Source organism: Manacus vitellinus, unplaced genomic scaffold, assembly GCF_001715985.3.
Source record: "Manacus vitellinus isolate BGI_N305 unplaced genomic scaffold, ASM171598v3 scaffold_52_pilon, whole genome shotgun sequence".
Classification (NCBI taxonomy): Eukaryota; Metazoa; Chordata; class Aves; order Passeriformes; family Pipridae; genus Manacus; species Manacus vitellinus.
In genome coordinates this window covers 3,931,341-3,958,920 of record NW_021940628.1, presented here as the reverse complement: position 1 = coordinate 3,958,920, position 27,580 = coordinate 3,931,341, and the positions used below count along the sequence as shown (strand labels likewise).

Here is a 27,580-nt window from a genome sequence, read left to right as displayed (position 1 = left end):
TATAAACAGTAATAAAATGCACAAAATCATTTTAGTTGTAAAGAAACAAGGTACCAATGAAGCCTCTGTCTATGGTGAGTGGGTTTATTGGCTCCTCTCAAACACGACTGGTTAAGCTGAATTCGGAGAAGAAAACCAAAACATTCAGAAACTTCTCCCGCCTAAAAATAAAGTGTTAAAAGCAACACACAGAGCAGACACACAGACCTATGAGCTGCACACAGACCACCAATAAATATACAGAAATATCACAAGAAAGGACGAGGCTCATCATAAAAGAAAAGTCCCATAACTGCTACTCAGACCAAAGGAAAGGGAAGTGTGTGTTTTTTGCAGGCATGTGCAAGCACATTACAGTGTCATCAAAGCACAACTTTGCTATTATTATTACTTTATGCAGCATTACAAGGTTACTGAGGTGCAGTGTTTAATAGTCTAGTCTACAGCTTTTCCTGACTGGAGGAACGCTCACCAAACTCACCAGGAACCCACCCCCTCCATGGCACCACCCACCCCCCAACCCACTCCCATCCAGAGCACCCAACTCCCAGCTGGGAATCAGAAGGACCCAGTGATCCATGACATTCCTCCTGGACACACACAAGCCATGTGAGGACCCACCATCTCCTAAGCCATCCTTAAGACATCCTCCTAAGACACCTTTCAGTTTGTCTTGATCTTTGGGATGTCTCTACCCCTAAGAGATGACATCCTCCAGTAGCTATGGATTCCTTTGGACACTAACCACATCCCTAGAGCTTCTCCCACACCCTAAACCCCACACCCCCTCAATATGAAGAGGCAAATCACATTGACCAAACCCAGCCCAAGCCCAGCCTACCAGCTGAATTTGGTGATCGCTCCTCAATGCCTCTCCCTCCAAAGGAAAACACCTTCCCGGTTATTCTTGGTCCTGACTCAGAGAAGCTGATGCTTGAAAGTACCTAAAAGATACTATCAAACACTTGGCATTTTTCAATAATTTATCTTAAATTTGCAGCCACGTACAACTGGAAAATAAAAATCTACAGCACCATCTTCTAAAAAGGCACTTTCTGAGGACTGTCTTGCTTAAAAAAAAAATAAAAGTCATTCCAAGTTTTAAACAGTGGAACTGCTTTGTTTGAAAAGAACCCTACAGTAACGACCCGTGGCAGGTGAGGGGGTACCTCAGACAGGATCTGAAAGGCCAGGGCACGTGGGGTGCAGAGATGGATGGAGTCTCCCCAGCACCCTCCTTTCTGCCAAACCGATGCTTTGATATTTTCCCCTCACAAACCTCTCGCTTACAATTCCTTCCCCTCCACATGCACCTTTGCCTAGTCAGGGACAACAGTTTGGGTTTTAGTGTCACACAGATCAGGATTCTTAAGACTCTGCTTGGGAGGTAAAATGTAGGATCCTGTATCCATCTCGCTCATACCTCAACTACAGAAAGTACAAAATCTTCTACCAGCAGAAAGCATCAACGAGCTCAAGCTCTAACCATGATATTGTATAAAAACCAGGAGTGAATTGGCTAAGTGAAGTTGGATTTCAACATGTGCCAAAATAAAAATGATATTCTGACACCCAGCATCAACCTCAAGTACCATCTTTGGGTAGAAAAAGACAGGAATCTTTCCCTTTGATTTTTTCAATAGATCCAACCAACCTGCCAGTAGCAGCCACAAAACCCCACGGCACTGAAAGGGACAGGGCATCAGCCTGGCCTGACCAGAGACCACGATGGCCATTTAGAAACAACCTCCTCTGAAAACTGAATTTACAGGTCTGACATACATAATCTGAGCTTGTGATTTCTTGGTTATAAAAGTGCTTCGAGAAAGGTTCTAAACCCTCAGTTCAAAAAACAGGGAAAATATCAGAACAGGACAAGATATGAAGAAAGTGTAGAAAAACAAAAGGCCTCAAGCTTGAGCTTGGAATTTCACCAGAGTGAACTTTAAGACTAGTAGAACACCAGTATTTGTAGCTGGAATTTGTACAGCAGATGACTGTCTGGTATTTCATGTTGAGCATTTTTTAGGACAAGAATTCATACATGAATAAGTGAAAATCATTGAGGACCAAGAGCATCTTGAAATAATTTGACTGACAGCTTCCAGAAACCCATTTAACTCCTGAAAACCCATTTCTGTGGCCAAACAAACTTCCAGAAGGATGCCGGAATGAACCCTATAAAAATAACTTTTGGACACGTGTAACCAGATGACACACTGAACAGTGACACAGCGATCCTGAGTCCAATGACCACGGCTGAAATCCCTACCAAGGACAAAAGGCGACTTAGGGAGTCACTCGGTCTGTCTGCAGATGCCACAAGTTTAATGCCTTGACCACAAAACATTCCAGGGTTCCCTCCAACTGTGGATCTACCAGTGGTCAGATGGCAGGATTGGGCACAGCTGGCTCCAGGTGAGGAGGGGCACTGATGGCACCCCAGGGTCCATCCCCAGGTGAGGAGGGGCACTGATGGCACCCCAGGGTCCATCCCCATGGCCAGCACCATTCCAGCAATACCCTACAGCCACTCCTGGCCCAGCCCTGGGGCTGCTCCCCCCACGGGAGCACTTAGTGGCACTTGTTAAGTACAAGTGAGGTCTCAGTGTCTGAGGAGACGGGAACTGCTTTTCCCGACAGGCATAAACCCGGTGTCTGCAAAGCAAGAAGAATCATCAGCCTGTGCCCACGTCCCTCTCTGGACTATCCACAGCCAGCTCCCACCAGGAGAGGGGGGATCTGCTGTGCCACTCAAGATTTCCTCAAACGGCACATAAAATCTGAGAATTTTTTTTTTCTTTTTAAAGGAGAGCAGGTACAAAAATAAAAGAAATCCATATACTCTGAAAATATACTGGAAACTGCCACCACAGATGAGGTACCATTTATCCCGACCCCCCACCCCCAAACTGCAAACATCAAAATATATATGTTTTTAAACAAAAGAAGAATATCTGGCTATTTAATCTCAGTTAAAATGACAGCACCCTTTGTTACACTTGATATTTCACACCATTATTTCTCTTTTGAAAAAAAACCCAAGATATCTAACTAACCTTGATTCCTTGCTTTTCTCCTCATTCCTTAGTGCAGTAATTGTCCATCTCCATTTAAATAAATATAGCAGCTACAGCATCATTAATGTGTGGCCCTCACAACGTCAGTAACTTGATATCGTAATACAAAGAAGTATCGGCACTTGACGTAGATATTTGCAAAACCAAGAAGAGAGATTAAAACTTCCAAATACTCTTCACATGAAAACCAGGTACAACGTTACCTTGACAACTGAAGTCACTTTGCCAATGAAGGTTCTTTAGTTTTTGGTGAAAGCAGCGAGCAAAAAAGCTTCTCGAATCCGAGTTGCCGAGCGTGGGTGGGATGAGAAGCATCCAGCAGCTTTGAAAGGAGAGTCAAAAGGCTTTGTAAAAAGGAGTTTTCACCTAAATGCCAGAACTCCACAAGAACTCCTTGTAAAACAGAGAATTTAAAAAAAAAAAAAATTATTTTAAAACAAATTTCTGTAAAAAGCCTAAGCTGGACCTGTTACAAACGGCACCGGTGGAGGCTTTAGGAGAAAACTGTCAGGTCACAGACTGGGAAAAACATCTGAGAGACTTATTGAGAAACCACCTTGCTCAAAGGACTCTGTCCCACCCACCTCCCTGCACCAGGTTTCTCTGAAGGTGCTGAGAGGGAACAGCCCTGGCTCCAGGGGTTCCTGATCCCTTGGGATCTGCTGAACCCCCCAACCACCCCCCACCTCCTCTCCGAGCACCCCCAGCCCTGCCCACCCTCACGACTGTTTTCAGTGCAATTTTAACTTTGCCAGGTTAGTCTGTTTCCATTGTTTTCCTTGATTTTGGGAGATAAAATAAGTATCTACACTAACTGTTAGTAAAGCTCTTGTGGACAGTTGTGAGCAGCACTACGGACATTTCCATACAATATACAAATGCACAAAATACAGTACTTGGTTTTCTGGCAGAAAAAAGGGAGGTTCATGCCTGGTGAAGCAAAACGGGCTCAGATTTTAGGCTCAAAATACAGTATATTGGCAAACAGTGGATTTGGTGAGAAAAGAGGAGAGAAGCTACTTAGACCAACCCACTGGTTTTCATGTGAGAGCAGGTGGAGGTCAGGAGGGCTGGGATCAACAGCAATGCCCATACAAACATCTGCAGTAAATATACTATGAACCAGTGCAAATAAAAACAGTCAAAAATGCAGTTCACGAGTTTACAAAGTGCAAAACTCCCCAGTCCCCTCGTTGAATAAACGCTTGTCTCTGACATCTTAAACATTGGTTTTAAAGTGGAATGAAAGAGTCTCATCGGTTTGATTCACATTTCAGTGATTTAACATGTTAGAACTATCCCAGCCCTCTTTATTTGCAAAGTGAAATGAAGTTACCAATAACTTAATTTTAAAAGGAAAGTCATTATCAAAGAGGAAAAAAGCCTAAAAACTTTTATTAATTCCAGACATTTTACTGATGTCAAATAGGTTTAACTAAGCATGTAAAAACTGAGATCTTAATACAAAACCCTTTCCATTTAATTCAAATATGCTCCACATTTCAAAGCCAAAAATAAGGCCAATTCCTTTGTTAAATCAAAAGACTGCAGCGACAAGTAAAGCTTGCAGAAGTCTAGAAGCATTTTTGTAATTTTTTTTTTTTTTGATTTAAAAAAGGAAAATTCAAGATTCCTTCTGACTATAAAACTTTCCTTTCAAAATTAAGGCTTTTACTTTGTCCTTTTAAAATCCTGGAGGTGTCCATTCTCCCACGGTCCGTGGTACAGACACTGCTTCAGTACAGCTCAATGGACACAGTTTTTCTTTAGAACGCTTATTGCACTAAAAGATAGCAAAACAAGTTGTCAGTTTCTTTTTTTAAAAATAAACATGGTTACACTTCTAAAAAATAAAAGTTGATGTTGACCACATGTTCTGTAATAATTAAATTAAAGCATTATTATTACTCTAATAAATATAAAAGAAACAAAAGGAAGCTAAACTTCAAACACACATACATATGAATCACATTAAGGTGTGAGAGGCAGCAAGTAAACTAGCAGGTTTCTTTTTTTTTTTCCAAAAAGACCTTAGCTCTAAAGTTTCAGTTCTGGTGGTTACTGTACGTCATCCCAGCAAACCTGGGACGTTGGATCTCACGTGAAGCTTCAACAGATTGGACTTGCCAGATAGGAAAAATTGAAACTTTCGGACTAGGTGAAACAGCAGCTTTAGTAAATTCCCCAGGGAGCAAGAAGAGTTGGGTCACTACTGCCTGCACACGAACCACGAGCTTCTTGGATTGCTTTTGAAAGGGAACTCTTGGAGCTGAGAACTCCAAAGCTGTGAGAAAAGACACAAAGGCAGCCGTTGGCTAAATTAGGTTCAAATTATTGGATTAGTGTGCAAAACTTCTTCCCCCCTCTCTGTTTCCTAGCTAGTGCTGCACATTCCAATGCACTCGGATATGTTCACATTCGAATGCTCGATGGCAATACTGGGAGAAGGATTCCTCAACGCATGGGGGTTAAAAACTTAATTATTTTCTTTTTTTTTTGCACACTTCCCTCCCTCCAAACAATCACTGTGATTGTTCCTAAAAGGTGGTTTGCCTTTCGTTTTTAAATTCCACAACAGATTTTAGTTTATTATTACTATTTCTTTTTTTTGTTTTTTGCAACAATAGTTGTGCTGCCGAGCAACTTGAGGTAAAGGCAGAAGAGGGTTAAACTACGAGAAATAATAATTAAAAAAAAAAACAAAAAAAAAATGACGGCGGCGCTTCCCACGGGAGCCCGCCCCAAAAAAGCAGTTGGCTGGTTTCATATTGCATAATAGTGCTGTGTTCCTGGATGAAGTAAACAATCTTCCTCGTGTCAATTTAAGGGTGAGCCTCTCGCCCCCTGCACAGCGTCAGCTCCAGCACGATGGGAGGCACAGCCCCTAAACCAACCCCCTGGAAACATACATTGTATGTGGCTTAAGTTCTCAAGTTCTCCTCTCGGTGAGTGTCTCCCGGGTCATTGACTTAAGCGAAGTACATCGTGCGTAAGGTGTCTTGGTGAATCTGTACAGCCTTCGCCAGGGCCTGGGGGTCTCGCCCGTTGCTCTGTCCTGACACGTGGCTCCCTTCAGCACTGCAGGGAACGAGGGAGAGACAGGCAGGGCTGTAAATTGTATTAATTTGGATCAAAAAGCTGCTTTTGCATCTCTCCCGACAGAATCGCAGGATCACCGAGGATGGAAAAGACCTCCAAGATCAGAGTCCAACTGTGCCCGATGCCCACCTTGTCCCCAGCCCAGAGCACTCAGTGCCACGCCAGGCCTTCCCTGGCCACCTCCAGGGCTGGGGACTCCAAACCTCCCTGGGTAGCCCCTGCCAAGGTCTGACAGCCCTTTCCATGGAGAAATTCCTCCTGATGTCCAACCTGACCCTCCCCTGGCACAGCTGGAGGCCGTTCCCTCTCCTGTCTCTTGTTCCCTGGGAGCAGAGCCCGACCCCCCCCCGGCTCCCCCCTCCTGTCGGGGGTTGCAGAGCCAGAAGGTCCCCCCTGAGCCTCCTTTTCTCCAGGCTGAGCCCCCCCAGCTCCCTCAGCCCCTCCTCATATGACTCTCCAGACCCTTCACCAACGTTCAGCAGAGCAACACAGCACCAGGAAGAGAACTGAATACTGAGGAGAATCAACTCTTCTATTCACCCAGCAACCTCGAGGCTTTTCACAAATCCCTCCACCGTGGCTGCTCAGCTTGTTCATCTAAAAATAAGCCTGTTATAAATATATTGATGGCCTGAAGGTTATAAAATATTTCTGACGTACGGAGTTAGATAAGTGGAAGCACTTAACATTTGGTTCATTCATGGCAACGCCGATCCCAAAGCAAAGAACTAAATGCGTTGCTCGATTCCCTCAGACCACGTCAAAGTCATAACAAAACACTTCAGTGAACTACACTTGATTCTTTCAATCTGAGTGTTATTCCACAGAATCCACCAACCCAGCCTGGCCTGATGCAGAGCAGCAGCTGTCAGCAGTGATGATCTCAAGGCTGGTCCCAGAGGTAACAAAAACTAAACGCAAACCCAGGTGGGTTTTTTTTTTAGCCCAGTCAGGTGGCTTTAGGCCTGACAGTGGAACAGAGGTCAGAGGGGACACAAACCCGAGCACACAGTCACTTACCTGTCGTGTTCCTTGTCCACGAGGTGGTACCTGGCCCGGAATGCCACCAGGTGAGCGTAGTAGGCTGGGGCTGGGATGGACACGGAGCGGGTGCAGCGCACGTAGGTGTGGCACAGCTGGTACGTGAGGAGCTGCAGCTCATCTGCTGTGAAACAGTTGTCATCCCACAGCACATGGTAGTGGGAGGGCCGGCTGGTTCCCTGTGAGAGGGGAACATCCATTCACTCACCTGGTTCCAGACAAACAAGTCACACCAAGTTCAGAAGGGGTCAGACTGTCCTGTCTGAACTCCACGGAACAGCAGCTGAAGAACATTCAGTCTCATGTCAGCCCTAAAAGCACTTAAAGATGAGTAAGTAACATTTACCTGATTATACTGCTGTAATTATTCTTGCTTGGATAAAACCCCACCTGCCTTCTACATAACCTTCAATAATCTACACCTGCTCCCAACACGACCAAACCATGATTACACCACTTCTTACCCACCTTCAGTTAAACTGTTTCTCACCAAGACACATTTCCCAGAGAAATAACTGCTGCTTTTACTTCTTTGCAATTCCTGAGCATCCTAATTTCAAGTATGAACACTAGAAACTACAGTTAAATCTTACACTGCACCTGAATTAGGTCAATAGTTGTGCTTTAGCCAGGCAACAAGTCTCTCTTTTCAAAAAATGTATCGAAAGCATAAATTTACTTGCGGCCCTTTTGTGGCTTGCTGTATTAAAATATAAATTAAAATGAGCTGAAACTACATCTGGCAATTTCTGCTTCAACTTATATTGATACAATTCTTTTTTCCAAAGGGCCAAAAACCAGCTTGCCCAGACCTAGGGGCAGACAAAAAACCATAGCAATGACTCAAAACTGGAAAAGAAATCATGCCCATCCAACCTAAACAAAACTCATTACAATGTTGTCACACTTACATGATAAAAATTAAGGAGTTAATTTTTTTCCATTTTAAGCAATGTCCTGATACAAGTAGCAAGTTTTATTTTCAGAAATAAAAAAGGGACAAAAAAAAGTGACCCCTTTAAAATAAACTTTAAAAAGCATCACTTACCATCAGTGCAAGTTTAAAGGTGCAGAAGATACCACCACCTCTTAAGCAAATAACACTCAGTCCCAAAATAATGCAATATCATATAAAACTGAGATAAAATGACATTTCCCTCCCAAATAACTGTTTGCAAACAGGCGTCGCAAAACGGAGAAAAACAACACGTTCTAAATTCACGTTTACTTACAAAGAAGCAACTGTACCTGTATTCCAGCATGGCTACAGAGGTAAAAATCGAACTCGTAGGGGTGTGTAATGTCTGTGTCTACAGTTGTCCCCGCTGGAATATTGCCACTCCGTCCGACCTGGGGAAAAGGTTTGGTAAGTGCAGCCTCAGCTGTTCTTACAGCTCGACTCTAATGGAAAACACAAGTTCCTATTCACCACTGGCAAGGGTTTGGTGCAAGAAGTGCCTCAGGAATGTGCCACTAGAGCAGCCTGGGAGGTTTGACAAGGACACTGGGTGGCTCTCCAGCACCTCAGCACTGCACCTACAGCACTTCAGAGTTTTCCAGCTCAGCCTCAAGAGCTGTACAGACATTTGTATTTCCAATTGTCAGCTTCAGCTTGGATTGACTGACTCAGAAAAAAGGCTCCACCATTTTGTACTTTCTGCTGTTCCAATTGCTGGGGACTGGTCCTGGTTGCTCACAGGAACGTCAGCTCCAGGGGGATGTGTGGGGTCTTTTAACCTACTTAGGTCAATGATTTTTCCATTTGGGGCCACATTTTATCAGTCCAACACTTCCCTAAGTGCACAGACAACCAGATGGACAGAGAAGCCCACACTATATTTCCTCCAGCAGCATAAGAGCTTGACATGAAGCTTTCCCACAAGGCTCCTAGGAGAGGGCAGTGCTCACCCTTTCTGTTCTGTCAGCACAGAACAACCGCGTGTGGTGTCGCTTCTGCACCACGATGTAGGTGATCCCAGGCTGGTAATCCTTCTCCAGACTGATGCAGGCTTCTCTAATGGCCAGCAGCTCATAATACAAAACCTACAAGAACAGAAGAGTTCAGGTTTTCCTTCCATTGCATTCTACACACAACACCTAGTAAAGGGGCTGTAGTTAACAACACCAAGTGCAACTTTGCTTTAGTAATCTTAGGAAGCACCTAGAAATACGTGGTTTCCCAAGTTCTAGGACTTCCCCTTCCCAGACAGGAAAGAAGCAGCAACTCTTCTTACCCAATGTGATTAAGAAATTCTCGACCTCAAAGTCTCAGTTACTTTCTGCTCTCTTGGTGGTAAGCAACTCAAACAGCACAAAAACGAGACCTGGAGTTACTGTGGAGCAACAAACCCCTCCAAGAAACCCCCAGCTGAACCCACCTGTCGGAACTGTCCCTCAGAGACCCCGTCCCTGTAGAAGATGATGCGGGTGGGCTTGAACCGTGTTGACTTGTAGAACTGGATGAGCAGCTCCCTGACCATGGAGGCCAGGTCCTGGATGATCTCCTGCCGGGGCCGCTGGACCCTCACCGTGGCACAGTACCGGCTGGGGTGGGCATCCATGCTGCCTACAACCTGTGGGCACAGCACGGCGGCCAAGGCTTCAAGATCCAATCCATCCAAAGAAATCAACAGCAAAAAACCCAAGAGCAGCAATTTTCAAGTAAAAGATGCTTATGTGAAACAAGAGTAATCTGGAGTAGGTACAGGTTTAACACCTTCTGAGAAGAGGTAACAAAAATTGTCCCCAAGCACCCTGAAATGCATCTACAGAACTTGCCTTCCCCTCTGTCCCACACCTCATTAATGCACATTCTTATAATCCAGACAGACTTTTTCCTGTGAAGTTTTCTCACTTTTTACATGGCCAAACACCTCAGTTTCCCTCAGTCACTTTAAACACGGACACAGTTTCCATAACTGCAATCAATGACATCTAAAATACCAAGGGGACAAAACAGAAGAGGACTGACCAAGCCTCCAACCATCACCTTCATCTCCTGGACTCTACCAACACAAAAGGTAAGAAGTATCAAAAATATTTCTGCCAAACCAGGCCTTTAGTTACACTTTTTTTCCTTTAAAAAGACAAGGACATTATTAGCTAACATTGCCAAGGTGAGAACATTTTTGCAGAAATATATTATTTAGCAATGCTATCTTACCTCGATTTAAAAATTAAAGAGCTAAGAAACCAGACAGAAGTATCAAACATTGTTTTTTCCTTTTAAAGACATGACTTTTAGTATCATTGGGAATGTGTACAAAGAACTGGCATAAGCCCTGACAGGTATTTGACACAGACACAGTCCATGAGTTGTATTTTGTATTCTAACATTTACCTAAGATGAAAAAACACGTTAATGTAACAAAACTCACAGCAGCGATGGAGGGCTTCTTTCCATCTCCAGCTGGAGGGTGAGTGACATCAGCTCCCAAAAAGATCACTGGCTGCTGGAACACAGAAGGTCTTCAAAAAGAAAAAAGTGCTAAGTCACACTCGTAGCTGAGCAGCTGCCACAAGGTCGTCGCTCACGGGGCTGTTTCTGCCTCAGCCCTGTCAGGTACCGGGGCCAAGGCTCAGCAAGGGGGGCTCTGCACAGGAGGTGAACCTGGAACCTGCCCCAGCACAGAGTCCAGCACACACTGGGAACACACTGCCAGAACTGGGGCAGGATTCTGGTGAGGAACAGCCATGGAGCAGTTCCAGGGGGGATTCTGGTGGGGAACAGCCACAGTGGCACATCCAGCTGCTTCCAGAGCCTGCCGTGCTGCAGGTGATCAAAGCAGTGCCTGGAGGTCACCCAAGCCCCACTGTGGTACAGCATCAGCCCTGCAGCTGGGAGCAGTGGCACACACACTACTCTGGCTTACAGGACTTAGAGCAGGATGGTCTCCCAGGGCCTTTAAAATACTCTCCCACACACCACTGCTTCACATTTCACCTCTGATACTCATCAAACCTGGCTTAAAACCGAACTCACAGGCCAACAACCACTCAGAACCTGTGCTGGAAGGAACTGAATTCTACCTCAAACATCATGTACTATTACCAGAAGAATGTTTCAACTTAAAACTTGGCCATATTTAAATTTTGGGTGCAAAGTAGCAAAAGTAACCACACCTGTTAAAAGAAAGCCCGAGTCAGTCTCCAGAGTCTTACCGTTGATGAGGTACAAGGATGTTGTTGATTCCTCCTAGTTTAACATTGATCTTCAGGCACAGATTTGAGAGGGTCTGTGGAGATGTTTTGATGACGTTCTTGACCTGAACACACTGTGTGGCCATTCCCAACAACGTATCTCCCACGCGCTTCACCTCCGCTGGGAAGCAAACAGGAGGAGACAACCTGAGTCCATCTGAGGTTACTGCTGCATTCTGACCTTAGATTAAGTCACAACAATTTCAGTGCACATACTCTGCAGTAACTTTCGACTTACCTGCATGCTCAGACCTGCTTCCAGTTTACCTTCAGACACAAACCATGGTTTCTAATGCCTAAAGAACGGCCCTAAATAATTTCCTAGCGTACGCTGGGCAGCAAATTTCTCCCAACGATACCCGACCAACCCGGCAGAGACAGAGGTGTGCCCTTACCATACACAGGTGTCTTCCCTGGCAGGATGACAATGATGAGCTGCAGGCCCGAATAGGTGTTCTTGAGGTGTCGGAACATGGGCTCCACACTGTCTGCACCCTGGGCATACTTGCAGAAGCAGGGCTGGCCCTGGATGGGCATCCCGGCGTCCTTGGAGATCTTGCGCAGCTGGTCTGTGAAACCCCTGAAGAGCAGCACAGTTTTGGGTTTTTGCAGTAGCAACAGCACACAACAACCAAAGCAGAGGGGGACCAAAGAACTGTGGTAGTCAAATGACAACAATTCCAAATAGCTTTTTAAGAAAACATTCACTATGTGGAGGCTGTGCAGCTGTGAAACACCACAGGCCAGAACGAGGGGGAAAACCCCAAAACATTTAGACACCTTAAGTATTTCATTCAAGATACCAGAAGGGACAGGACCAACACCCCAGAAGGCTCCCAGGCACAGTGTTTTGACTATAGCTTCCAGCAAGGAAGGAAACCAGCCTGGATTCTCTCTATAACACCTCAGATGATTAACCCAGGTAAATGCTAATTAGAAATCCTGTACTCGTGTTTCACTTCATTAAGAGAACAGTCCAAAGCCTGAACCACGACATGCCTTACTTCAATATTTCTTCTCTGCATTGTCTCTGTGTTGCAAAGCAAGCTATAGCCCACATCTTGATCTCCACACCAGTGTGGAACTGCTTCCCTCTCATGTCCCACACTCCATGGCTTGGGGTTGCCACAGTTCGATTCTGGGGAAACAAAAGCAACAGACACTCAAGTGGCTGCAGAAGAAGCTGCCTGTGCTACCTGCAGTTTCAGGATAACAAAAAACCAATTTATCATTCAAACTCTTATCCCTGTTTAGTCAAGGTGCACAGGAAATCCCTCCTCAGAATGGAAAGCAAAGGAAAAGCCAAAGCCTCACCCGTCCCCCGTACTGCAGCATCGGGGCTGGGAGCACACGGCCCGTCACATGGGCCATCTCATCCCGCACCTTGAACTGGAACTCCTGGACAAATGGATCTGCATCGTAATTTGCACTTCTCACCTAGAAGAAGAGGTTACAGAAGTGTCTGATTATAATTCATATAACAAACAACAGACTAACAGGAACACTGCAGAAGTGTTCTACAACAATTTCGCTGGAAAAGCCTCAGATTTAACTGCTCAACACAATCCCCAGTAAAAACAATTACTACCAGGAGTTATCTTGGATGACATGTTTTTTTGTTCCCACTTGTTACTGAAGTGCTCACTTGTAGTTTGCCTATTCAAAAGCATTTTGTTTCCTCACAGTAAATAAAACACCAGCTTGGAATCAATTGTAGAGGTGATAATGCAAGAGCCTGTACTACAGACTCAAGCTATTGTTGAAGGCTATTGTAAATAAGTCCTATTAAGAAAGTAGTTACAATCTGTTAAGTTAAAGGACAAGAAGGAATGAAAAGCCTAGGTGGGTGTATAAGAAGTTTTGCATTGATGGAATCTAGCCCAGTGTCACCCCCAGCTGGGCTCAGGGACTCACCAATCTGCTGATTTCCTCCTGCCTGTCTGGGGCAGACCTGGCTGTGGCTTTTATCATGGTCGAGGTCTGATTGTCCGTGAGCTTCTTGATGCACCTCTGGCCAGCCACGATGTTACACACCTGCAGGGGAGAGCCAGAGGCATTAATCCACAACAGGAGCACTCAAACCCCACCACACCACACACACAACACCATGCTGTCACCATAAACCACAACCCCAGTGTGTCCAAGCAACTGCATGCTCAGACTTCCTTGTAGCTCTAAACCTTAAAGCACTTTAAGATACAGACAGTCTCTAGTGAAATTAAAGTAATGAACATGTAAATCTGCAAACAAGCTCATGCTGCAAAGAGCACTGATTCTTAACTTTTTGCAAACTGACAGAACCTACCCCAAACCCTTCTGATTTATCAGAGTAAGGCCCTTACTTCTAAAGGCAGGTAGGTGTGTTTTTGTTCTTGTCCCACTTGCAGACAAGGAAGGTGAGGGTATTTCAGCTGGAGGTTGTATTTCTCTCTGAAATACTGTGCTACTGTCCTCTCCACAGTCTGGCCATTTTCCAGCTGCAAAGGAAAGCTGAAAAGACAGACACTTGAGTAAAATCTGAGTTGCCAAATACCATCATCTCCAAAATTACTGAACCATCAGGTCCTGTTGCACACTCAGTGTGAAGCTCTCACACACTCCACGCTTTGACAAAAAGCCTCTTACGTTTGATGACTTGCAGGTCGCCTCGTGACGTTGCAGACACGGTACTTCCTTCTCATCGTCCCACAGTGAGTCACTTCTACCTTCAGACCTGCAGGAAAGCATCAAAACCTGGTGTCATAACTACCCAAAAATGTGCACAGGAGACACAGGGTTTCAAATGACAGAACACAACAGCTTTGGGGTCAGCATCGAATAGCACAAACATAAGGAATTATTATTCTCTAAACATTTTTGTTTTCATTTTAATTTGAATTCTGACTAATCCTGATTACTACCCTCAAAAACAAATTATGATGTATAACACTTAATGTTCAGTGTCTTCTGAATTTCCTGCAGCACTGACTGAACTCAGAGGCCTGTTTTCACCATATCCTCTTGTTCTCATTCCCAGTCTTGTACACCCTCTTCAAACTACCAGTTCCAATGTAATTGAAATTAAGAGGGCAAACCCATATTTCTACTTTATTGTCTTCCTCCCCCCCCCTCAGCTTTATGGTCACATTCAGCCTGTAACTTTCTTTAATTCCACTGTCCAGGTTTAACTTTAGATTTTGAGCATCCCATCTCAAAGCACTCAGCCTCCAGAGCAGAGCCTCTCCTGACTTATCTCTACCCATGATCACCACGACAGTGGCAGCTCCAAAATCAGGTCCCCATGTACCAGACAGCAGACTGAGCTTGGTTTACTGGGGACAGAGACATCCCAAAGAAGCACCAGCTGTACTTCTTTGCTCCCTGACAACACTAATTGCATCAATAACATCAGTATTACTCAGAGGACGGTACAGTCAAAAATAAACCACCACTGCCCTGACAGAGCATTAAGAGAAAACAAAGAAAAGAAACCACGGGGCACTGTGACCACAGAAAAGGGCTGTGAACACATATCTGGAACCCAGCTCTGCTCTGCCATTTCTCTGCTGTGACACTACCAAGGCACTGCCCTCCCACAGTGCTGCTCACACACTGCCAGTGCTCTAATGCAGGGTTTGTTTTGCTCTATGTGGTCACAGCCTGGATGGATTTCCCAGATCCTACAGCAGCAAAGACAAGTTTCAGAGTAAAGGTAGTATTTCAGTATTTTCTGACTATGGTAACAGAGTTTCTGAGGCACCTGAGATCAAGCAGAGGCAGCTCCTCGCTCTCCAGTTACCCATCCTCCAGGACAAAGACAGATAAATGTAAAAGGAGGCATGTTAGGACTACTACAAAACAATTCCTTTAAGGTTTTTTTCACTAATGACTATGCCATGAACACATCCCTTTATGACTACAGTTCAAATTTACTTTTTAGCTGCCCAGTATTTCAGTAGAGTCTAATCTTGCATCAGTGTTTAAGAGCTGAGCTCCTTCAAGGCTTCTCTCTCTGCAAGTTACACTGGAATGAAGGATATGGGAAAATGCAGGCCCAAGTAGCATATATGGAGTGAAACCACTCAAACCAGCAGCTTATGCAATTCCTTTGGAATGGAATTTGGCCTTCAGCTGCAAGTGGTACTTGTTTTTCCACAAGGCCATCAGTTATTAGAAGCCACTGCAACAGCATTCTTTCAAAGAATCAGTGTTAGCCTCGACATCAACGTTCACTTTGCCACAGGACTGGAACAGCAGGAGCCCACACACAATGCCAGGTGGCCTCAGGGACCCTGGCTCAGGAGGGGTTGGCACCAGCCACCTACCTCTGCCCAGGCAATGAACAACATGCCCTCTCTTTCCCTCTAAGCCACTGGGAATGGTTTTCAGCTTTCATTTCCGCAGCGCCGCATTGTTCCATTCCGGATTAGAACTACAAACATGGATACTGCCATTCCCTTGGCAGTTCCAGGCCCTTCTGATGCATGCTAGCCAGGCTTCCAGTTAAAACAAATCCCTTAGGATTACTTTGATTGTGTTACCTGGGACCAAACAGATCCACTTCTACTCACCCTTTATCTCTTTGGTGAATTTTACCCGATGAGAATCAGTCAGAGGTCTTGGTTGTTCATCAATATTATGAATGTCAAGGACTTCACACATGAACTGAATTACGGGTTGTGCTTTGTAGAAGGCAGTGGCAGAAACTACAAAGAGCAAAATATTAAGTGTAAAAAAAAACCCAACCCAGTCAGAGTGTTGTGAAGCAGCACATTAAATGAAGGCTTCTTAGAATTCCACGCAAACCTCAAGAAAAATGCTTGTTTAAAAACAGGTCAGCAAACCCTGCCACAGTGAAGCATCCAAATGCCAGTGGAGGGCCCATGGTGACACATCAGTCTGCAGTACAGTCATCCTGCTACTGCTTTGCATTTCAGAGGTTTGAAGGGTTTTTCCCCAGGGAACATTTATTTCTAGAGAGCTGCAACGCCCCAGAGAGACATTCTCCTTCACCTCTGTATAGAGCTGCAGATGCAGGATTAATATCTCTCTACTGCACTTTTTTATATTAAAAGCTAACATTATTCAACATGCAAAATAATTTTGTCAGTTATACAATCTACTCAATTACTGAACCAGTATTTGGTAGAGACACGAGCACTACTTTGACTACACACAAATTGTGTTGGTGTAGTGGGGAGTGCAATCCTTGATCCTCTCCAATCTCTGACCCTCCCCACATGCTAATGACACCATCACTTTGACAGCACGCTGCTTTTAAGCAGGACAGTTAATTCATTCCATGGAAGATCATAAATCATCTACCTGACAAAGTTACAAGAAACTGGAACAACACCTTTAGTAGGGAAGAGTGAGGTGGCACCAGATAGAGCTCAGTCCCATCCTGCTCCACACACTGAAAACTTCAATTGGCAACAACAGAAAAGACATACTCGACAAGCATTTATCAGTTTTCCAGATCTCATGTACCAAACCTGCCACATCTGTGCTCACACAACCCAACATTCCTCAGCCGTGTGTCACTTGAGCCGGCTGCCAACTCCCCGTGACGCACCACCACCAATTACTGAGTGACCCCAAACCCTCACACTCCCCTCCCTGGTAGCCTGTGGGTTGTCTCCCACAGCAACACTTTCACAGAGAACCCTGTACAAATGAAACAACCAAAAACACCTCCAGTGATGGGATTTGGAGGCAGTTTCACAGCCTCAGACCACGACCCAGAGTGATGGCTCCGTGAGCCGCTGCTCACAAAGGGCTCGGGTTTCCCACTCACAGGAAGGACTGAAAGATTTCTACTCCAAGAGTTGCTACTTCACTGGCTACTGCTGGTAAGAAAAACTTGCTTCACAGCACAGTACATCATCAATTGGTATGAATTCATGCCCTTCTCCTGCCTGAACTGCAGCTCTCTCAGTACCTTGCACAGAGAGAGACCAGCACTGGTTATTTCTGAGACAGGTAAGATTTTGACATTTGTTTTTCAAACCACAGCTGATGCTAGAAAGGCAATTTTACAAGAGCAAACCCATCTGAAGCCACATGAGTATCACCCACAATTTAGGTAACCCAGAACACGCAGACTTGCAAATTTTCAGTGTGAAAGCTCAGTATCTCTGATATTTTATTCTGCTCCAAGACAGGTGTGAAACACAACCTGACTGTCTAACCTGGAGCAAGACAGACTATTTACCTTGGGTTTATAGAGCATTTCAGACAGTGAGAACTGAATGTGAATCAGAGGAAAATTCAGGCAGCACCTGCACCTCCACCACTGGCACTTTTCAATGGGGGTTTAACAACTAAACAGACTCAAGTGCTCAGTCTCACACAGGCACCAGTTGCTCTCAGATCCATTCATCTGGGACTCAATACAGTGGTGCAGAGCAGATCTGCTTTTGCATAAGAAAGCCCAACCCAATCAGCCCTATTCACAGAAGTGTTTGGGATATGTTTTACAGAGTTTTCTTAGAAATACTGAGTGCTGCTCTCTGTGTACAGCTGCACAGAGACAACCTGCCCCTGTCACTGGGGATGGACCAATACAGACATTCAGCAGGAAAACAAGCCATGTGCAATTCCTTCCTATACAGGAATATTGGTTTTTATATGGCAGTTAAATTTCGGCTCAAACACCGACATGACAAATCCAGAGGAAAAAAAAGACTAGGATTTCTAGGCAGCCTTTGCCATACAGGTCTGGTCAGAATCTCTGCCCTGAATCTCAACTTACCATCGATGTTGAGCATCATCTTCCACATGGCAGGTCGGACTGACTGATGGAATCCAAACCAGACCTCCCTGCCCCCTCCCAGGGGGTGGTCATAGCCTTCTGGAGCTGAGAAGAAGGAGCGGCCCACAGGGGTGTACCTGGTGAAACAGGTGGCCACACGTTTTTGCTCTTGCCTCCCAAACATAAAATTTATGCAGTCAAGATTATAACACACAGCACTATTATTTTTTGGAATTTTGTGCACCAGGAATCTGCGCCAAGAAGCAAGTTTAAACAATATACCCTGAGTGCTCCTGTTCCCATCACAGTGCTTTCAAATTCAGACAAAACATTTACTATTTTTAGAAATGCACAACCACTTTCAGTTTTTACAACAAATCAAGAACTAAATGAACTTACCCTTCCTGATTTTCTACCTCAAGAAGGTAAAGTCTCCATCACAGCAGAGTCTGTACAACAGCCCTGTCTATACTGCCCTGATCCTCCAACACCATTTTGCCTGTTTCACTAAGGAACTTTTTAATACAGGATGCACCAACAGAAGCAAAAGCTGTGGGGGAAAAAAAGAACTAGAGGAACTACTGCTTCTTTCTCTGGCAGGAAACAGCTGCTCCTGAACCTCCCCACCTCCTCAGTTTTGTAATCACAGGCATTAGTACAGAGGTTAACATCTAAATGTTTCCTTCAGCAACAGGGAAGCTGAGGAACACTGGCTTCCATAAAACCACAAGCCCCTTTTTTTAAGGGCCAGTTACAGCCAGTGAAACCCCCCAGAGCAAAGCCATCCTGGTGCCTAAAGCCAGCCAACTTCAAAAGTAACTCTCACTGACCAAATCAAGCAAAATTAACTTCTCTTATTTGTTATTTTTACCTCAAAACCCAGAAATTTAGAGACTGTTAGGATGTGCATCTAGTCCCAGCCACGTATTTCAGCCCTGAGAAACTCACACTGGTGATGGGTGTCAGTGGATTGAAGAGACTCCTCCTGCCTTTCCACAGCCACTGCCATCAAGTGCAGACACTTGGCTCAAGCTGAGCAGAACCAGGACAGCAGAGCTCCAGCTCATGGAACCTCTCAGCATGGCAATTAAGGCCTATTATCAGTGCCTCCTGTTCCCTCATCTCTTCAAACACACATCACCTGCTCTGCCCACAGAAACACACTGGTACACAACTGGCTCCAATCTCCCCAGCCAGCTCACCAGCTGTGCTGCACAAGGGGAATGAGCAGCTCTCCTTTTCACCTGTGAAGAAACAGGGATGAAGGTGTCCCAGTGGGGATACTTCAGGTAAAGACAGACTGCAGGAAGACAGTGAACCTACTTCATGGAGGGGAGGTGTCGTAGCACCACATCGACAGCATGAACAGGGTTAGTGCTGATAGGTTTGTCTAGTTCCAGAGGCTCAGGCAAGGTTCTTCCTGTCAAAACTTCATGCAGCAAGTGCCAGCTCACCCGAGAAACAAACTTTATTGACACTTTGAAGGGACGGTCTTTTCCACCTTCTCCCGGTAGTGTCACATCCAAATCCACCTGGGCAGGGGAGGGAAGAGAGAAATGAAAACCAGCTGTTTAACCTGGAGTCTGGTAGCCTTGAGTTTCCACTCCCCCCCATAACTGGGCCAGAGACTCAAACTCAGATATGGAGGACACAGCACATTTGATAAAATACATTATAAAATGCACAGAGTGAAGAGAACTGGGCCCTGACCAAACAGAAGAGAATCTTGTAACTTGCTGTCATCTCAAATCAGAAATTCTTCATTCCAGAAAAAACATGGTTTGATTTTTTAATTCATCCTAAGAGCATGTTTTACAGTCTGCAAAACCGAGTGTTTAACAGATTTTGCTGTACAAAGTGGCTGCTAAATCCTAGGGGAGGTTCTGTTACCTCTAAACTATTACCTGCACATTTACACACACTGGAACTTGCAGGAAATACATCACAAGGACTCTGTTTCAGCACAGCTACTGTAAGACACTTCCAGTTTTTCTGAACTCAGCAATATTAAAAGTCGTTTCTTTTCCTTCCCACGAAGCTGCCACCAATACAACAGTTATCTTACCCCAGTAGTGGCCACAGGAAGTGGATTGGCTGTATAGAGGCTTCTTTTCCCATCATACACTGGTCTACGGTCCCCAAATATTGTCACTTTAAAATGCTGCACCATGGAGTCCACCACATCCCTGGAAAAGGGGATATTTTTACACTGAGGATGTTTCCAAAGAAGGATCAGACTGGAGTTGGCTCCCAACCCCATATTTTGCTGAAGTAATTTCAATAAACAGCACTCAGTGATTTATAAACACCCACTGGGTATTCCAAAAGGTGCTTCACAGGCTTCAACTAAAATAATAAATAAACACTAAATAATAAAATCAGAATCAAAGCAAATGCTCAAATATTGGGAAATATTGGAACTGAAATAACTTCAGAAACTCCTAGAAATGACTGAGGCCTTTGTGTCACCTTTATTACGGAGAATGAGGACACAGTTACCTTGGAAGAAACCCACAAGATGGTATTGTGATAAAAACCAGTACAAACTCCCAGCTGGAAGCTCTGCCAGCTCACTGTACAGTCTGCAGCAATGTTCACCTGCTCCTCAATTAACAAGAATTTTGAATTCTGCCTACACTGGTTATAAACATGTGGTACCCTAACAAAAAAGTCTTGGCTTTAAGTCCTTAATAACCTGAGTTTTTACCACAAAATTAAGTAAAAGCCTGATCAAATTTGCACACAATTAAAGATTCATCTCCCTTGCTTTATTATAAGTTGATGGCAATAAAGATTAACCTGATATAAGCACTGAAATCAGACTTGAAAAAACACCATAAAATTTTTATACAAAAAAGGCTTCTTGACACAAGTAGTAAATAGAACCAGAGAGACTTTTGCAAGACCTCTGACTGAAACCTGCCCTCAGGACCTGAATTCTTTGGGGAGCCTTTGTGTTTCTGTGGCACAACAGCCATATCTCACTTGACACACAATTCCCTCATTCTACAGAATGGAAACACTTTCCTTAGGCACCTGCAAACCAAAATTCCTGCACAGCAGCAGCTCCCAGGCACCATTTCCTGGCCAGGCAATATTAACCCAAAGCACTTCAGGAAGATGACAAATATTGACTTCCTCTTCAAGCTGCACGAGCAGCAGCACTTTCACCTCCCAGCTGGGACGTGGGGAAAGGAACTCTCCCTTTCACAGTTCCTGATGGTACTGAACATTCACACTGGCACAATGCACAAGATGAACTTCATCTTCTCACCTGTTCACCCTCCGAGGACACTTATCTGGTTTGATGTCCACCTCATAGAGGTAGACATCAATCTTTGGGATTTCAACTTGGAAGCAGTTGGCCAGCAGTTTAATGGGCTTGCCCATGGTGCCATAGCCGGGCCGTCTGGGCACCATGAGCAGGGGCTGTGCCCCGACGGGTCCTGCGGAAGGAAAAACCCCACAGATTAGGAGAGAGGCACAACAGGCAATCCCCTGACCCAGCTCCCAGGACAACCGGGTGGGAAAACGGGACATCAGCCGTCCCCAAGAGCACACATCAGCAGCCTGCTGCCCGCCACAGTCCAAACAAACATTTGCCCATTTTTAATTCTGAAGCCTCCACCCACATCTAGGCTGTTCTCCTACTGATGAGCTTCTGGGATTAGCACGAACAAAATCAGGAGATTCTGGTGAGGAGATTTCCTGAACGAAAATCAACCGAGCAAAACCAAAACCAAACCAACAAAACCACCCTGTAAAAATATCAGAGAAAGTTTTACCAGCCTGTCCTGAACACCCTGGTAATAACAAAGTGGCTGCAGAGTACAAAAATGCATTAGTAGTTCCGGACTGATGCACAGGGTTTGTGACAAACTCTTCATTTCAGTGCCATTATCAGCTTAGTCTCAGAAGACAGATTATTCTTGAACTTTGCTGGCTGAAAATGGATGAAGAGTAAGACCATTACCTCCTGTCTAACTGCCCCCACAAAGCCAATTTGCCAGAAGAGTAAAGACTCAGATTAAGACACAGGATTGTAAAACTCTTGATTACTCATAGACTAGAGAATACTCAGAGCTGCTCAGAGAAACATCCAAATCTGCAGTGAGATGGGTATTTTCAAAGTCAGCTAAAAACACCTGCCCAGTAATCTGGTCCACTCTCATCTATTTAATTTACTTTGCACCACTCAGATGAGAATCCTGCACTCCAGATCTGCATTACTCATGCCTTACAAGCCAAACACAGTAGTAAACATAGTCCATTTCCAAGAATTTCCACTGGTATTTCCACTTTAAAATACCTCTTCCCAGTCAAGAAGCAACAACAAGCCCAAAACCCTTTGTAGCCTGAATTATAAGAAGTTGCTCATGGTACAAATGCCCTGATTTACAGAGCACTCCAGTGAGTTAGTGCAAAGTTCTCCCCTCTCCTCCCACTCGGTGACGCAGGCGACTCCAGCCCACTCCTTTTCATAGCAGAGTTAAAATGTCAAGTGCTAGGAAAAATGTTTTTTATTTGCCTTCTGATTAATCTCCATAATTCCTGGAAAAAGAACATGCATTGTCTTGAAGGAAACCGTGTCCTGAGAACAGGTGAACATCAGAGCCAAGTTCCCCTGTAACATTTGTCTGGCTCTACCCAGAAACCTCCCGAAAAATTCTGAGTGAGGCTGGCGTGGAGCCACGAGATAAAACAAAACAGAAACCAAGAAGCATCATTTAAAACCCGCTCACAGACTCTGCTTATGCAAAACTTGTTCCAAGCATCTGCTCTCTTCAACTTTCCCTTCGTTTTAATACTCTCACATGAGTACAAGCAGCTCTACAATTCACTCCAGCTACACTGCAGAATATAATAAGCATATGCAAAAAGCAGCTACTACTAAACATTTGAGTGGCATAAAGGACTCAATAGCTCATTTTAATATTCCAAAGACATACACACCACAGTTGGTTTATATTTAGTTCCTATCTGTGGGAAAGACTAACAAAACTGCCCAAATAAAGATAACGCTTAAAAGGTTATTTCAGTCTGGCCTGCCCTGTGTACCCCTCACCCAGCTCAGCCTGGAAGGCTCAGATTTTGGCAGCTGGGGATTAAGTGACGAATAAATGAATAAGAAGTGCAGGTCTACACACTGTTCAGGCATAATTTTTAGAAATTCAGCTGTTTTGCTGTCACTGGACACACATTCCCTTGGACAAATTAACTTAAAAAACCCGAGTGTGCTGTAAGTCAATTCTGCCATTACTGCCCACTCAGAAGATCCTGCTTTCCAGAAGACACTGAACTGCCAGATTGTGTGTTGTGAAAGTCTGTGTCACTGGCTTCAAAGCTGTGACTCAAAGCCCAGTAAAACACAAATAAACCAGCGACGCTCTGGGGCCGGTGCTGCTGCCCAGCTCTCGGTGACTCACCCCACCTCATGCCTGAGTCCTGTGTCAAACTCATGGAAATAAACACACAAACCAAAAATACTCCAAGCAGCTTCGATCTGCAGAGCTCAGGGCGAGCGAGGGGCAGGCTCCTTCCTCCAAGGCATTTAACCACTGCAAAAACAGAGTGGGCAAAGTCTCAAACCCCTTTGTCAAGGCAGCAGCTCTGCGGGGCCTCCTCCTGCTGTTCCTCAGTGCCTCCAGACAGCAGCTCTGCCCTGCTCAGCTGCCCACAAATTCTAGAGGAGAAACTTCTTTGTGCTGAAGAAACCATTCTACTCTGCCATTCCAGCCTCAGGAATGTACACATCATGGAATCACAGAATGGTTTGGGTTGGAAGGGACCTTAAGGATCGTCCAGTTCCACCCCCTGCCACGGGCAGGGACACCTTCCACTAATCCCAGGTTGCTCCAAGCCCATCTAACCTGGCCTTGGACACTTCCAGGGATGGGGCAGCCACAGTTTCTCTGGGCAACCTGTGCCAGGGCCTCCCCACCCTCACAAGGAAGAATCTCTTCCTAACAACCAACCTAAACCTCCTCTCTGCCAGTGGGAAGCCATTCCCCCCAGTCCTGTCACTCCAGGCCCTTGTAAACAGCCTCTCTCCATCTTTCTTGTAGGCTCCCTTAAGGTAAACACCAAAGATGTTCTTAAAAACCCAAGGAAAAACCCTCTAACCCAAGCCTGGCTCAGCATGTCAGAGCAGAGCTCAATTCATAAAACCTGCTCAGGAGGGTCCCCAGCACTAAAAGTCACCTGATTTATAACAGAAAACAAGGAACACACAGAGAGGAACAAAAACTGGTGCCTAGGACAGATTCTTAGAAGGCTTTTTTGCAGCCAGGGAGCACATCTGGGGACAGCTTGGGCTGGAAGGGACCTTAAAGCTCACCCAGATCCAGCCCCCTGTGGAAGCCCCTCTAAAGGTTTGGAGGAGCTCTGAAGGCAAATCCTTGCCTCTGTGGGATTATCGATGCTCTGATCAGGCTCGAGCAGCACCCGAGGAATCCTGGCCCGGGGCCAAACAGCACCCACATCCACCTTGGCAACCAGAGGAAGCCCTGCTGGGATAAAGCCTGGGCACAGGGAGCAGGGGCTCACAGACCTGCAGCTGCCCCCAGCACACCCCTGACGGACAACTGGGGCTGCTGGCAGGCACGACAGCTCCACAGCACCCAGCAGAGTCCTGAGCCCTGGCAGGATGCTCATAGGAAATGCAGATTTCCTTACATGATCCTTTCCTTACAGAAAGGCCTCCCAGCAGAAAATTATCCTCTCTCCTGCCGTTGCTTCAGCATTACAAAACCAGACTGCATTATCAGAGATAACTTAACAGTTTTATTTTTGTTTATGCAACCATTCTAAATTTCTAACTGATGGAACAGACCAAAAGAGACCATTGAGGCCTGAGCAGGTAAAATACAATTTAAACTCTGGCTCAGGACCACGAGGCAGATTTGTGGAACAGATCCCAGCCTCAGGCTGGAGCTGCACCCGGGAGAGCTCCCCATGGAGGGGGAAAAATAAAAGATTCCCTTGCAGAGGGCCCCTGGCCTCTGCCTGGACTCAGAGGCCCAGCCTGTGGAGCTCTAAGAAAATCCTAACACTACCAAAAAATAACTTAATTCTAGATTAAAAAAAACACATAGGGAAGATCAGACTCAAACGTTGGTTTCAATAATCGAGCTCCTCCTGCCAGAAATCCAGAATTGCCTCATTTCTGTTGCTGTGGCCTCGCTGGGTGGCATTACATTATTTATGAGTAATGCAATCCACGTTTTCTAAACATTCCTCCTTGCAATTTAGGGTTTGGGGTTTTTTCAAGGTTTCAGGTATTCAGTCATGTTAAAACTCATCAAAAGCCAACATTTTGATGCCATGCTCAGTGACTGCCAACTGCACAAGCAAACACTGGCGTGGTAACTCAGTTCTGGCCCAATGGAGTTACAGAAAACACAGTGAAGTGTTTTGGGAGCATTTACAAGACAATAAATGCTCCTGAACCATTAAAAAAAATCTAAATACTAAGAGCTTTTAAGCTCAAAACAGCAGTTTATATGCACATAGTGAAGTTAATACCCAGCTGCTCTGGGAGAAGGGAACAGGCCAGCCCACACAAACCCTGGAAGACTTTTCCCTGGAAGGTATTTCCACAGACCAAAATCAGGAAGGTAAAAATTAGCTCAAGAAATACTCTTGACACCTTCCTGCCTGAGAAAGCAAAGCTCTGAGGACGAAACAATTTGTAAAGTTCATACTGTGAGTCAAACAGCTTCCACAGCAACCCCAAAGGAAATCTGCCATTGTATCTCACAGCACAGAGGAACTTTTGAAGGCACCTATGAATCACCCCCTTCCCTCCTCTACCCCACCCACAAAAATGGGACTTTTAATGGGCCTCCCAAATCACTACTCTCAACTCAGAAAGAGAAAAGCAGCTTCTCAGGATTTTCTCAGCCAGTCTGTACAGAAAAGCAAATGGAATATTAAAAGTGGCTGTTAAAAAATAGAGCAAAAACTCCAAACAACAATTTAACACTTTTAGCACAAAAAACTGTGAGCTCTGAAGGAGCAATGCAGACATGGAAATAAAGACACACACAGCACTGATCCAACTCGGTTACACCATGGAGCATCCCCAGCTGGTTGAATCTCTCTGCCTTTTAGAAGTTTACTTCCCATTCTCCTGGTGGAAGTGCAATGTGGGACACTGGATTCAAGTACCAAGAGCTGCTTTTCCTTCACTGTACCTTCTCCCAGTGAACATTTTACTCCTATTCCTCAGTCATTTGACTTCACCACGACTGGCACCCTGAGCAGTCACCTTCACATCCTGCCCCTGCTTTAAGCCATGTTCCAGTTCCACAGACTGGGAGAGCCATATTTTCTAGATTTCACAGGCTGAGCCTCTCACACAAACAGGACATCACCCACAGCACTGCTTCACCTGAGATGTGCCTGCACACGCTCCCACACTTCACTCCAGGGATACTCACACCCCATCTCTGCTCCCTTCTGCTTGTTCTATCCCATATTTTCGCCTCACACACAGAAAAGGAGCCACATCTCAGTGTCCTCCTTTTGATGACAAAGCTTTAACCCTCGTTTGTTCTGCCAAGGATGTTTTGTGTCCTCCTGTTCCAACACCCCAAAACATCACACTTAACACTTCCCTCATCACACAGCAGAGGTGGAAGAGTCACCCATTGTGCTGGACACAGGCTGAGCCCACCAGGAACACTCAACTTTGCTAAAATCCAACATCTTGCAGCCCAACAACAGGTAAACTCATTCCAAAGGGAAACTAAAGGGTTTAGGGGCTGCTCTTGCAAATCTCTTCATCAGGAGACAACTACCATTGCAGTAGGTTATAATTAAAGTTAACAGATGAGTGTATCACCTGAATTCCACCAGAATGCTAAAATCCTGCATCTTCCTAAGATATTTTCAACTCCTCATCAAGCCAGGCAACAGCTGAGATGGGGAGTTTTTCCAGCCAAATCCATCCTTGTCCTTAAATCTCCAAGTAAGTTACAAAAGGCTCTACACGTGGAGGTGAAAAGGCACATTTTGTGCTGGCACCTTCAGTCTCATACTCATGTTCAGCACCTGTGGCACCTCTTGATGTGACAGACACAGAACTCCAGGTGGCTTTGGACATTCCCTTTGCCATCCATGTTCATTCAGTCAGGGAACTGCTGATTAAACACTGCCCAAACCTGAACTGTTCTGCCAACCTTGGAGACAAATTCTTTCGACAGACCAAAGAAGAAATTCCTTCTCTGATACTCAAAACCCATTTAAAACACAAAGCTTATAAATACCAAGCACGTGCTCCTCTGGCAAAGGGATCAAACGGCCAAAATGTGAAGATCCTCACAGAATAGTTTGGGCTGGAAGGGACCTTAAAGCCCATCCAGTCCCACCCCCCCCATGGGCAGAGACACCTTCCACTATCCCAGACTGCTCCAAGCCCCTTCCA

The 27,580-nt window shown here is 45.2% G+C and overlaps 1 protein-coding gene across 3 annotated transcripts; it reads right to left on the bottom strand.

The window, feature by feature from the left end:
* Positions 1-527: 527 nt before the first annotated feature.
* On the bottom strand, positions 528-21,799 carry LOC103756551 (protein argonaute-3). 3 transcript variants are annotated; one of them, XR_001921783.3, is made up of 19 exons: positions 21,428-21,799; positions 20,219-20,339; positions 19,477-19,685; positions 18,154-18,290; positions 15,971-16,105; positions 14,046-14,133; positions 13,763-13,910; positions 13,335-13,454; positions 12,735-12,857; positions 12,425-12,558; positions 11,816-12,000; positions 11,382-11,541; positions 10,598-10,688; positions 9,599-9,793; positions 9,129-9,263; positions 8,469-8,570; positions 7,200-7,399; positions 5,990-6,158; positions 528-3,473 (listed from the first exon to the last, which is right to left on the bottom strand). XR_001921783.3 is itself a non-coding variant. In XM_018081280.1 (18 exons), the coding sequence occupies exons 1-18, from the start codon at positions 21,691-21,693 to the stop codon at positions 6,050-6,052; spliced, it is 2,658 nt and encodes an 885-aa protein (XP_017936769.1). In that variant the 5' UTR covers positions 21,694-21,799; the 3' UTR covers positions 5,646-6,049. The 3 variants fall into 3 exon arrangements, 1 of the variants encoding a protein (XP_017936769.1); XR_001921782.3 differs by lacking the exon at positions 528-3,473 and adding an exon at positions 3,780-5,364; XM_018081280.1 differs by lacking the exon at positions 528-3,473 and having other exon boundaries at positions 5,646-6,158.
* Positions 21,800-27,580: the final 5,781 nt, after the last annotated feature.